General features: G+C 40.1%; 2 protein-coding genes across 21 annotated transcripts in view; one reads left to right on the forward strand and one right to left on the reverse strand.

The window, feature by feature from the left end:
- The window catches only part of Sdccag8 (SHH signaling and ciliogenesis regulator SDCCAG8), a 239,476-nt gene extending 229,591 nt beyond the window's left edge, over window positions 1-9,885 (forward strand). For 3 of the 7 annotated variants that reach the window (XM_048809229.1, XM_048809237.1, XM_048809236.1), the window contains one exon: window positions 433-2,658. In XM_048809229.1, coding sequence (XP_048665186.1) covers window positions 433-504 — 72 coding nt within the window. In that variant the 3' untranslated portion in view covers window positions 505-2,658. Of the gene's footprint in view, window positions 1-432; window positions 2,659-8,969 lie in introns of those variants that run through there. The other 4 variants (XM_015483546.2, XM_015483547.2, XM_015483548.2 and 1 more) reach the window with 2 other exon arrangements.
- Akt3 (AKT serine/threonine kinase 3) overlaps window positions 1-13,313 on the reverse strand; it is a 289,636-nt gene that overhangs the window by 19,597 nt on the left and 256,726 nt on the right. For 13 of the 14 annotated variants that reach the window (XM_048809244.1, XM_048809250.1, XM_048809251.1 and 10 more), the window contains one exon: window positions 4,219-7,891. In XM_048809244.1, coding sequence (XP_048665201.1) covers window positions 7,806-7,891 — 86 coding nt within the window. In that variant the 3' untranslated portion in view covers window positions 4,219-7,805. Of the gene's footprint in view, window positions 1-2,290; window positions 2,344-4,218; window positions 7,892-13,313 lie in introns of those variants that run through there. The other variant, XM_048809245.1, reaches the window with a different exon arrangement.

Below are 13,313 nucleotides of genomic sequence, written 5' to 3' on the forward strand. Positions count from 1 at the left end.
GCTCTGGAAACATGCATTACTAGCACCCTCAGAAAGGGTGGCAGAGAAGCTGGTTGTGGGAGGAACTCCTGCCTCAGCCGGCACCAGACAAGTGGAGGATGAGGGGGAACACTGAAAAGTGTCACAGAGGATTCAGCAAACAGGATGATACAGACTGCTGCCTTCAGCGGATAAAACAGTGACATGACAAGGTGAATTATTCACTCAGCAAATACAAACTAGAGGGCTTATTAGGGGTCCAGCCCACTGTAGGCACTTCCTGTGAACAGGAAGTGCTATAATGTGAAAGTGAGTCTGAATATGGGGCTTCCCACCAAACCAGATGAAATGTAAAACATGATGACAGGGACAGCCGGTTTGCTCCAGGGGGAGAAGTTCAGGTCGATGTCCGCGTGCTCCTGTTGAGGACCTCACATCTGTTGCCTTTTGCAGCCATGGCAGGCAGCAGGCAGCCACCGGTTTCAACAGAGCAGTCTGAGTGGCTTCAGGGGACAGATCAGCTGATGATGAATTACTAGGTGCGCCTGGAGCCCACGGGCATTACGAAGGCTTGTTATGAGAAGTGATGCCAGTTTCCTGGGGCTTAGTTGAAAAAAAAATAAAATAAAATTCTACAACAATTTTACTTCTACTTCAGGTTTTTACCATGTTCTGTATTGGGTGTATGGGGTGAAGTGTGCTTTGTACCCAGTTAATTCATATTTTTCTTTTCAAATATGCCGGTGGGTTATGTTTATCCTAGTTTTAAAGTCATTGTAGAATTTGTAAAGTTAGGAAATAAGCCACTGTGTGGAGGTATCCAAGCCACCAGGCACTGCCTTCCTTGGCCAAGCCACAAAGCAGGGAGGGTCATTCAAGCCCCACTGGAAGGAAATCAGCTCTAGGTAGAGGCACTGGCTGGCTATGGTCAGATGGAGTCTGTGGCAGGCTGTGTGCTGCCAAGAAAAGAAGGGAGCCCCTCTGCAATGGCAGGGTTTGGGGCACGGTAGACTCCTGGTGGCCCCCTCAGCAGAAGGGCTCAGGAAGCCTAAGAGGACCCGCCCACCACCCATCCCCCTAACTTGGCGTGTGCATCAATCATAACACCAGCTCACTTTGGTGGGCAGAGGGAGGCCTCCTTCTGTGCCATACCTGAAAATCCTGTGCAGCCTGTCTGCACATGGGCCTCTGCCCTGTGTGGAGATCCTCCTACTCATTAAGTCATCATCAGCATCTCATACATTGTGAAATCTATGTGAAATGTAAAAACAACCTTTCTTGCTTTTTAAAAAAAGGCAAGATGTGAGTTTCTTATATTTCCCTTGGGTAAATTCTGATTTTGATCTCACTGTCCCAACTTGGAGATCCCCAACACTTAATCATGATTGACAGAGATATCCCTTGAATTCTGGACATGCTGGTCCACTTCTGTTTCTTTGAGATGTTCCCCAGTTACAGAGACCAGGCTGGGCCCCTGGCCCTGCACTGCATTACCATGCACCTTTTGAAGTGTAAATTGGGATTTGGAAAACACCTGGACTTCACACTCCTGGAGGCAGGACTGTGTTGTTACCTCACCACTTAGGGCACAGTGGAGACTCAAGGTTGTTTTGTTCAAGGTAACCATTTAGTGCTTTCTGACGCTATTTCTTGGTATGGTTTAAACTAATGTTAACAGCCATATCATATCAGCAGAGGCAGGTGACAGTACTAACTTTGTGGTTCTCCTTCTAACCCAATTTACATGAAGTGGTTTTGAAATGTTTAATGCCCTTGTTTAAAACCAAGAGACCACAATACCCCAGATTCTCTTTTCCAGCATGTGGGAGGTTTCCATGCAAAAATGCTTCTATACATTGCAATAAACTGTCTGCATCTAAAAATGGAAGGATTCAGCTTGTACTGCTTCAAGAATTTCTTAGGGGCTCTTGGTTCACACTGTTTTTCATCCTTTGTCCACTGTAATGTGAGATCAATTTTAGCACAAATATACCCAGAGAGGGAGAGAGATGGCTTTTCTGGACATGTCCTAACATCAGATATCCTTATTCGGAGGCACAATGTTCTGTAGTAAAGGTGGCTTTTAGATTGAAAACATTAAAATAAAATTGTTAAAACTTATACTCATATGCAACAAGGGATTTGATCTGTGGTCAGGATGAGATGGAAAGGTTTCATCAACTGGTTATATATAACTTTCTCATTTTTACCAATAGAAAATTTTTTCTCTAGAAATTTAGTAATAAACAGTGACTAAACCAGCAAATGAGAAGACAAATCACATTGAGGAACATGATCTATTTAAACTTACTTTTTATTATCATTTTTTCCAGTTACCCAGCATGCCACAATCTGATTGCTGACCTGGATGAAACAGAGTGAAATAAATGGTTTACAAAGAGATATTTACATTCATCTGATTTGTACTTAATATGCCACAACACACCACACCTTCCCAGGGTAATACCACCTCGGACTGCACTGGGGCTGGTCCTCATGCCTCGTTTTTTTGTCCCTGCATTAGGAACCGGCTAGAATTGAAATCTGAACCTGGATGAGGAGACTCCTGGTATATGTTCTCAGAAATGGCTTGAAATTACTGTTTTTAAATATGCTAATTTTAAACACACTAGGTTATACATAGGAATTTCAATAAATGACCTTTTTTAAAGACTTAAATTGTAATGTTTCCTTTTTACCTTGTAGTAATGAACACAAAACACCAAAAAGGCACATATTTTAACTAGGCCAGATGTGTTAAGGACCAGACTTTTTCCTGCCATTTTTCTTTCCCTTTTCCTGATATGTATCATCCTTCATCTCTCTTTGCTTTTAATCAACATCCATTATTTGTCATCTTATTAATATGTGCACATTCAGGAGACACCAGGAAGCACTGTGCCTTACTCTTTCCATTCTGTAAACAACAAAAACTGACAAAAAGAAAAGCATCTTTGGCTCGGTGGTGTCAGATTTTTTTTCCTTCAATAGCAGTACTTGAGCCTATAAATGTACTTAAGAGAAATTAGAAAATGTCTTAGAGTATATCAAATATCTGTACACAGATCATTATTTTTGGCCTAAAATAGTATTTCTACTATACACAGTCAAGCCCTCAAATGTCTGAAAGGAATAAAAATGGACACTGAGTCTACAGTTGGGACAAGCCCCTGACCTGCTGTTCTCCCTGGCCAGCAACCCATCATCAGCATCATCACAGATCTGATGGTACTAGATGCCCAGCCTTGCCACTCAGAATTTGTGTGGATTAGGCTTTGGAGGTGGTGGCATGGTCCATACAGAGCGACCACTCTCATCTCTGGAGTGTGTCAAAGGCTCAAGCTTGAAACAGCAGTATTTCTATTCAGAGTGTTTGATTTCATCAAATGTGCTAGACATAAAGGCTGTCACATAAGATATTTTAACTGTCCTTAATTCTGTTTTAGGTATACCATGAATAAATTATACAATATTCTAAAAATAGCACCTTTAAAGAATGTTAGAGGTCACTTTATCTCAGCCTCCTGGATCCATCAACCTCAGTGACTCTGAGCGAAGAGCACATGTAAGAATGCCCCCAGATTTGGCTGTGTGACATACACCCACATGCTTGACTCTGGACCCTAAGCTTTTCCTCTCTCTGGCTGAGTCACAGGAGCAAAGCCAAGTTCTACAATAGTAGCTTTATGAGGTAAAATCAGAAAAAGGCCCCATCTGAAATGATTCAACATAAATCAGATTGTAGTCCAGCCATCCTACCCATCTAGGACCCACATCTAAGTTCATTAATTGCCATGAAGTACTAAGATTACACTCCTAAGAAAGTAGTATGCAGAGCAGTACATTATCAGGAAGACATTACTGAGGAACTACACTCCCTAAAAATTCAAATTCAAACCATTTATTGTGAAGATTATCAGGGTCTGAATGAATCCCCATGGCCTGGCCCTCTTCCACCCCTGGCTTCACAGGTCTGTCATAAACCCAGTGCTGAGAGGCCAGCATCTCCCCTTTGGAAGCCTTCATCAAAGTCTGTACAACCACACTATTGCCATCTTACTGAAGAAAAGATAATTCCCTGTGTTGTGTTTAGAGATAAGAGGAATTTACATAGTTTCCTGTCACATCTTATAAAGAGTAGGTTAATACCAGGTGGGGGGCTATTATATTTTTCTTTCAGAAAAGAATATTAATTTTCTGAGATTACAGAACCACATCCAACAACAACAAACAGAGAAGTAGCAGATTGACATAGTGCTTTATTTAAGCTGTCTGTACGAAGGAAAATAATGTGCATCCCTATCATATACGTGTAAAAATACTAAGGATGTACAGTGTACAAAAACAGTTTCTTGTAGTTATTTCACATCCTTGTGGGTCATATACTTAAGGAAATAAACAGTTTTAGTATGACCAACAGTAATAGTAATACAGTTTCTTGGGTTCATAGTTGCGTCTGCTTAAAATCCTTAACCAGATGACTAGATCTTGCGCGGACCTAATGAAAGAACTAGCAAGGTCAAGAAATGTCACAAACTATAAAGCTACAGGGAGGTAATTCAATTACCAATTTAGAGGTTTTCTTTTTATTTAAATAAATACTTTACATTTCATGCTTGCCTGTAATGCACTACCAGGAGCAAGATAAGGAAATTCTACTGTAGACAGTACAAACGGTAGCAGCAAAGTGTATACATTGAGGTGTAGTATATAGACCCTGCAGTTAGTAAGGAAGGCCCTTACTTTTGTACTTTAGGAGAAGCAAGTGGCCCCTGCAAGAACAGTCAGCTTTAAGAAGCCGGAAATCAGGTACAGGAAATGGAAAACAATACTGGAATAATGCTATGTAATTAGTATAGAAAGCAAAGCTGTGAGCAACCCTGCCAACAATCCGAGCAGAAGTAGCCAATTTCCTCCAAGATGGCTGCATTATGACACGAGGTCAACTTCATGACAGTATGAGCTGGAGTTCACAAAGTTGGAACTGTATTCCAACAGGATGATTTTAGGTGTCAGGCTGTCCTGCCTGCCAGAATCCCAAACTACAACTATGGGCAACACAGGGAAGTTTCATCATCTCCCTCTGTACACCTTTCTGTGTTTCATCATGCCTCCATGCCAGCTGACTTGAGATCTGGGAGTAAAAGGAAGGGATCCTAGAAATCAAAGCCAAGAACACACCTCGTTTGACACGGATGGAGCCAAGAAGGGGATGACTGAGCCCTGCACATGGCTGAGGACTGAGGGCCAGCTGTGAGAGCAGTGGCCAGCCTGGAACATTATCAGAGCCGTCATTAATCTTTAGGAAGTATCCTTGGCCAATGTCATGGAAATCATCTTAAAATTTGGGGAGAAAAAAACAAAAGCTATGTGCTTAGTGTACAGTGTCATACTTTCTCTCTGAAGCAGCAAATGCTCTGAACATCAGCTAGTTTCAGCTTCCTTCTTTTCCTCTCACCTGTTTCTTTCTTATATATTGGATGCAAGACAACTTAAAGGACAAACCTTCTGGTCTACTTTCTTTTCAATGTGGAACATTCAATATAATTCCCAGTAGGAAAAAAAAAAATAATTAAGCTATAGATGTAAATAAGAATGAACTACTACTTACTGTAACTTCCTACTTAATATTAAGTATGAACTTGACTCAAGTAGAAATATGAAAAATTAGGATAAAATCTATGTCTGAATATGTCTTAGCTGCCTTAGTAGAATGCCCTTTAACCCCATCAGTCCCAGTGGCCCACCCACCGCCAGCAGTGGCTTAAGAGCTATAAATCCACACTTCCAGCGTCCAGAGGCTAAGACATCTGCATATGAACATGATTCATCCTACTTAGAAAGTCACTTGCTCTTTCATACAATGCAATCATAATACTACGTCATGCTGTAGTCTTCCATTTGGGAGCTGTCAGTTTATCTAGAACACATTTCCATAATCACTCCATGGGGTGGGATGCCCTCCCACTTGCTGTAAGAAGGGACCCTGCCCTTGGACTTCATAGGCTGCTTTGGAAAATGTCAGCTCCTAGCACCAAAGGGTTTAATCTGAAGATCATCATTAATGAAGGAGAAAGATGAGGTTTGCATACATGTCTCCTCTCAGTGAAAAATGTTGGGATTTGGAGACATGAGTATTTACAGAAAAAGAAAAGCTAGAGGTGTTCTTTTTTGTTTCATTTTGTTTTCCCTGATGGCTTAATTCAGTGATAAATGTACCTTGATCAGAATAAACACACCAGGTTCTTATCCTTTACTGCCTACTTCATAAATACTTGCAATACGTTCATTTTTCAAAGTAAAGTTCATTTCTTATCATCATTCAGGTCTCAATTTTCTTCATTATGTTTTGCTGCCAGGCCATCCTAACATTTCAGTTCTCAAGTGAGAAAACATCGATATCTATTTGTTTCATTAACCCCTTGGGCACAGACATTTGGGGATTTTTTTAAATTTTCAGCACCACGGGGTTAAATGATAGCATCTCTTCTCCCAAAGCCAAATTCTAATCAATCTGTACAATTTCAGAACCTTATCAATTTTTTTTACATAGGAGGAAAAGTGCATGATTCTCATTGATGTGTATATTTCTTGCACATGGGTCAAAAGAAACTGCAGTAAGTCTATTTCATGTAAGTTGGAGCTGCATTTGCTAACATGACATACAATTCTCATCACTAAAAAATAAATACTACTGCAATATAAACAAAACCATAAAAGGACATTCAAAGTTGTAACATCTGAGAAAAAGCTAATTCACCTAGAACTGAAAGTAAAAAATTAAAACTAATAAGGCAAACACTTGTTTACCTTGGTATACAAATTTTGGTGAAAGCAGGATCATTATACCTGTCTACATTCTTCAGCCATCAGAGGTGATAAATATCAAGAAGGAAAAAGGGTTGCCGAGCACAGGGAAAAATGCCCTCTGGCACAAAGTGTATCATGAGACCATTTAAGTGACTTTGATTTTGTGCATATGCTTCATTTCTTGGTAGAACAATGTCCATTTGCCCATGATTGCCCATGAAGTCTGGATGTCCATGTGTGATACCAGGCTTCCTCTGTAGTATCCAACAAGAATTAAAAAAAAAAAAATATATATATATATATATACACACACACACACATATACACATACATATATGTATATATGTGTATATATACATATGTGTGTATACATACATACATATATATATATATGTATATAAAATAGTTACTCAACTCCTCTCTCAAGTGCTTCCTAATAAATTCCAGCCAAACCTTAGTGAATACAGACTTACTTTATGCACTGATTGGACATCCTTGACTAAATTTGTGCATATGCACATCACCATCCTTCCACAATTGCTTGTTTTGAAATATAAACTAGATTCTTCTAATCTAATTAGTTTTTGATTTATCTTCTAGAAAGTTAAAAAATGTACCTAGAATCAGTGTATCTCATTTAGCCTTCACTGCTGGGGAAAAACAAAAACTAATAGATTAAAAGATGACAACTGGTGCACAAATGAACAATGGTGGGCTCATGACTTCCAAAGATTGTAAAATTACTTCTTAAAGTTGCTATAATAGTAAGACAGTAGCAGCAACAGCATGAGACCTTAGACTGAGATACAATTTCATGCAAAAACAAAAACTGGAGTGTGTTTGTGTATATACGTGTTTTCATGTGAGTGAAAGATGGCGAGGGGTGAAGACCCTTGGCTGGTCTGGGATGCCGGAGAAACCCCTGCTATCTGTAAGAGCTAGGACTGGTGATGATGCCCAGGAATCATTTTCAGTAATAAAATCTACGATGACAGTGAAGTTGCAGAATGAAAGACTTATTCTCGTCCACTTGCAGAGTAGGAAAACTGAGGGAAATGTGGCCGCCTCTCATTGTCCATGCAGTCCATACCATCCTCGTCATCTGCAGGCAGGAAACAGCTGTCTTAATTTCACATTTATTTTTTGCAACATTATTTCTGGTCTATGTTTTTTAACTTCTAACATAAGAAGGATTAACAGGGACAAGAGCTCCCATAAACTTGTGTTTATCACTAAAACATACAGTAATTATACTTTAAAAATTACCCAATTTTTATAAACTCATGGTCTGTGCAGAAATAATACTATAAAATCATCTCCAAGGCATCAAAATCTCATGACTCAATGAAACTTAAAAAAAAAAAAGAAAAAAGAAAAAAGAAAAAACTACCACCGAAGAAAACAGAATTTATAAAGGAATAATCTTTAATAACCTTTTATTTCATAAAATCATATAAGTCCAAATTACAGAAGCCAACGAATTATACAGCACCCAAAATATCTATAAAGGATCCATTATCATGTCTTCAAGTGTTCACATTTTTTCTTTCTGGTACTTAAGTGTGATTGCAAAATAAAGCTTCATATGCAGTTTTATTCAACATCTAACATCTGCCTTAACTCACTGTTCTCAATTTTCCTATGCTAAAGTTTTAAACTAGAATACAAGACTGAAACAAAGAAAAAGAGGAAAAGATGGCAGTATCCAAGGCCTAATTCACCAGAAAATGGATCAGGAGAAAAGGTTTAACAAAGAAGGCTGCTAACATTAAGCTGTTCCTCCTGTTCTCTTGTATTTACAAGATCACAAATGATCACACCTCCTCTTCCCATAACTGCTGTTTGATTACAATCCTACACTAGCAGGAAGCTCTTCCTTGGATGTGGCCATACACTTTGTTCCTCAGCCAACACACAATCCCTGTGCAACTGCTTGGGGCCGAGCACCATGCAGACCCCATCGAGGGAGTTCAGAACAAAATTCCAATGGTCCCTGAGCTCACTGTCTGTCCACTGGGGAAAGTGCTCCATTTAAAGTCTCCCCTGCTCCATTCTAAGCTCATTTAATTGTATGCTGTCTTACAACCAATCAAAATTAAAAGCTTTTTTCTTCAAGCAAAATAACTCTATTTCTTCAAATCCATATCAGAGGTACATTACCAATTCTTTTTACTTTCCAGCCTCTCCAGGGAATACCAACTTCATATAAGGAGAGCAAGAAGAGAGGCCAGACTTATTGTAATGCACACTGATCCTGTCACCCCACCAAAAACGGCACTTTGCCTTCATCTGAAGAACAAACATCTCTGCTCTGTTTTTTCTTTTCTCACTGGTCTTGTTTTCTGTAGTCTGTTACTAATGCAGAAGATTCTCAGAAATGGAACCAAGTTGGTAGTAATGAAAATTTGTAACTTTATTAACTGTATAATCAACTGGCAGAATCAAAATATAAGGCAATATGTGTGGCTCCTTCTTCTGTGTGGGACATGAACTCCTCAGGCCTTGCTCTGCAAACGGACTGCCAGCATTTCCAGATAGTGCTCAGGCTTAGGGAAACCTCTATCTCTATAAAATTTTGGTTTAGTACCAATCAAATCATGTGCATCTTTCAGATCAAACACCTTCAGCAATATTTTCTGCTGCATGAAATCTAGGAGGATCTAGGGAACGATGACATATCTACTACTGAGTTGCACAATATAAAAACTCTCAAGAAAAAGCAGCTGAAATCTTAATTAAGTGTTCAGACACTGACATGTGACAATCACATTTCAAAGAAACAGTTTTTCCCACTAACAGCTTTGTTTTGCTGGGTATTTCTGTACTCAGCAAATGTGCAGTGAGCCCTGGACACCATGTGTGGGGAAGTTTGGAGCTTATCTCCCTCAGCCAGTGAAGGGCAAAGGCTTCCCTGGCTCCCTGGGCTATGACCAGGCCTCATCTTAGGCTGGCAAGGTTCAGCATTGGATTATGCAGGTACTCCTCATGGGCAGGTACTGCATTTCCTTTTGGAGGATGAGTTTTTGCTGGATGTAAGCTGAGAATTAAGACAGCTTTCCTTCTGTCACTTCAGCAAGAAAATTGAAAATTTCACAGATTATCTTTGGGGGTTCTATATCTTAATATTATTTAAATCCACTGATCACTTGATCACTCCTGCTCCCTTCTGTTTTCTCAGAATTGGTAACAGTGAAGACTGACTATCTGATCATGGCCCAACTGGGCATCAGCTTGGAAAGGAAGGCAGGGGCATCTCTTGGGCCCTCAGTGCTACTGGGGCAGGTGGGACTGTAGTATGAGTGAGGTGGGGGTAGGGACAATAAATCGTCTGAGTTTACTGCTACAAAAGGACCTCCACAGGTACAACAATGATGATGAACATGAACTACATAAACAAACACACATCTGGAAAAAGAAAACAGGATGATCAACTCAACTATTTCTGGATCCCTGGATCTAAGGAGCACCAGGTCCCCAATTTTCTTAGAGCATTTAACAAATTATATAGCAGTAAAAGTGACCAAATCTCAAAAGAATTTCTTTTTTTGTAAGAGGAAGGCAGAGGACCATTAATGGATCTAACGAAAGACAACACATTCCAAAATCTGTTCAATTAATTAACACCAGTGAGGACAATCTGGCATGTTACTGCAGCTGTTTGCAGAAAATGGAACATTTTGCCTTTCTTAACTGCTGATTTGTTCTGGAAAATAACTTTATTCTTTTTTATAGAAGCAAGATGGCAAGTGGGAAGACAGTTGCTGACCAACGGTACTGCTGTGGACTCTCATGAACAAAACCTCAGTGTGTGCCAGTTGTTAGAGCTGCTAGAATTTCTTACCTGTGCCACTATTCAGAGCTGCCCAAAGAACAGATTATGTTCAAATGTGATCCCAGTTTGGGTTTCACTGACTCTCCTTTTATCTGTCCCTTAAGGGAATGCAGGATAGATCCAGGGATTATCAAACTAAAAACAATGCTCTAGTTCTAGTAGAACCTGAGATTATAGCTATCAGTCATTAAGGCCACCCTTTCCTATAGGGAGCCAGGGGAGGCATGACTAGTCAGTCCTGGGCAACAGGAGAGGGCCTGCAAACACATGTGTGTCTGTTGTGCAGAAGTGCACTCTACACAGCACTTTCATCTGCCATCATCCCTACAGGTTCTTTTTTTTTTTTTTAAAGAGAGAGAGAGAGAGATAGAGAGAATTTTAATATTTATTTTTTAATTTTCGGCGGACACAACATCTTTGTTTGTATGTGGTGCTGAGGATCGAACCCGGGCCACACGCATGCCAGGCGAGTGCGCTACCGCTTGAGCCACATCCCCAGCCCCCTACAGGTTCTTAATAGAAGAGTGAACCCACAAATCTACTGTGCTCTACTTGCCTGGACTATGGGGGATACTGCTGGGCTCCTGTTCTGTATTGTCCAGAACCTCACCCTACTTCTGATATCCACAAAAGACAGGCCTTCCATAGGCCTTGCAGGGGGCTGATATCCACCATGGAGATTAGTATAATGTATGGGCTTCCTGTCTCTGTCTCATTGTAGAAACAAATCTAAAATCCCTCAAAGACACTGAAGCTTATTTAGCATGACCCACATCTGAGATGACATATATTCCTTTCAGAAAAGAGGTGCTTAGTGATAAAACATGATAAATCGGAAAAACACTCTTGTTGGCTTTCATATTGTATCATCATTTAATCAAGCTGAGGAACTAGGTTCAAATTATGTTCTAGAAAACACTGCTGAGGGCCTTAAGGTACCTTCTAATATTTTAATCTCATTTCAGTAGTTCTAGAAACAATAAAATGCACACAAGTGACAAATTCTCATCAGGACAACTGCCACAAGTGCTTGGAGTTCAGGATAAAGCAGATAAGATGAATTGTTCAGATTTTCTGTTCTTTGACAGCTAGGGCTTTAAAATTCAAGGCAAAAATGAAATAACAACTGACTAGCTATAAAGGTCTTGATAACTATTTTTATTTAACTTATTTGTAACTTAGTAGATTTTTCAACTTTTGTTGTGGTCTTTGTAGCCTTATATTCCCTAGCATCCTACTTTAGTCAGTCTCTTCCCCACAGCCCTGCACTCACCATTATCCCCTTTAGCTACCTGTTTATTGTGTTGGCCTATTGTCACTCTTCAGGTAGAAGAAAACAGAAAAAGTAACACTATAGACTGGTTAATCTAGTGACTGAGTAAATCAAAATTTGGGGTTGTTATTCACACTTAGAGAAGTCTCTTTCTTAAAGAGATGGTTTCTCAGGCACATAGCATACACAGGGCTCCTAGAGACAATTTATTCCTCTACTTACTTTTTCCAGAAGACAAAATGACCTGTCACATCCTAGAGCTAGTAAAGATAGAACACAAGATGGTTCCTCAGGTCTTAGCCCAGGGTTTTTTCATCTTCACTTGTCTCCCAAACTTTCACTTTTAAATTTCAGAAATAAAATATCTATTCATGATTTTGCATTTACAGAGCCCACCTATTTCTATGACATCCAAAATAATATATTTAACTGTCCTGAAAAAATGTCCACAGATGCCAAAAGCCCTGTTTAAGAAAGGAACCAGTCTCAAAGAGGCTGGAGCCATGGACATGTCAAGACCTTCCTATCCCAATGCCCACTGTGGATATGGAGTGGGGAAGCAAGCCAAGCACCCATGGGCAACAGCTCCGGGCCCTAAGGCCCCCCAGCCCGTTGCCACAGTCTGTGAATTCACACCTCTCGTAAGTATTCATTGAGTACTTACACTAGGGCCAGGCTTCTAGCCAGGAGCTGGGGCAAGCAATGATTAAGAGACACTAGATCCTTCCTCTCAGAGCTACTGTATCCCAGTGGCATAAACAGAAAACAACAACAACAAAATTAATCAGAAAAATAACAGCAAGTGAAGGTGTCAATGTAGAGAATAAGAGTGTCAGGGGGTAGGGTCAGGAAGCCTGTTTCTTGTATTGAAAGGTTAAAGGTAGATTTCTGATGAAGTAATGTAAGTTTTCTTACAAGAAGTAGCCATTCATGCAAATATCTGGGACACAGAGCATCCTAGGCAGAAAGAACCATGAAAGACCAAAGTCCCAGGGCATAATGAACTGTGGCATATTCCAGGCATGGCTGGATCATGGGGACTGAGCGGGAAGATAAAATAAAAAGAGGCCTGAGAGGTAGAAGGCCCAGATCTGACAGGGCTGTGTGAGCCAGGGTGAGTAATTTGGATATATAGTGCAATGGGAACCACTGGAAGGATTAGATTGAAGAATGATGATCTAATTACAATTAGGGTTATATCCAAATGATGGGACTTAGCAAATGCTCTATATTGGTAATTGTCCATGGGTTGCTCCAACCACTCAGTGATGTTGCCCAGCATTTTGAACAATTATATTGCCACATTCCATGCTGGGGCCAGAGACCAAAGATGTCCCATTATTTCTATTCAGATGGCCTGTAAGTTACTTGCCCATGATTCCACAGACGACTTTCTAACATTGTCTTTGTCTCTTAGTG

This window comes from Marmota marmota, unplaced genomic scaffold (genome assembly GCF_001458135.2).
Source record: "Marmota marmota marmota unplaced genomic scaffold, marMar, whole genome shotgun sequence".
Taxonomy (NCBI): Eukaryota; Metazoa; Chordata; class Mammalia; order Rodentia; family Sciuridae; genus Marmota; species Marmota marmota.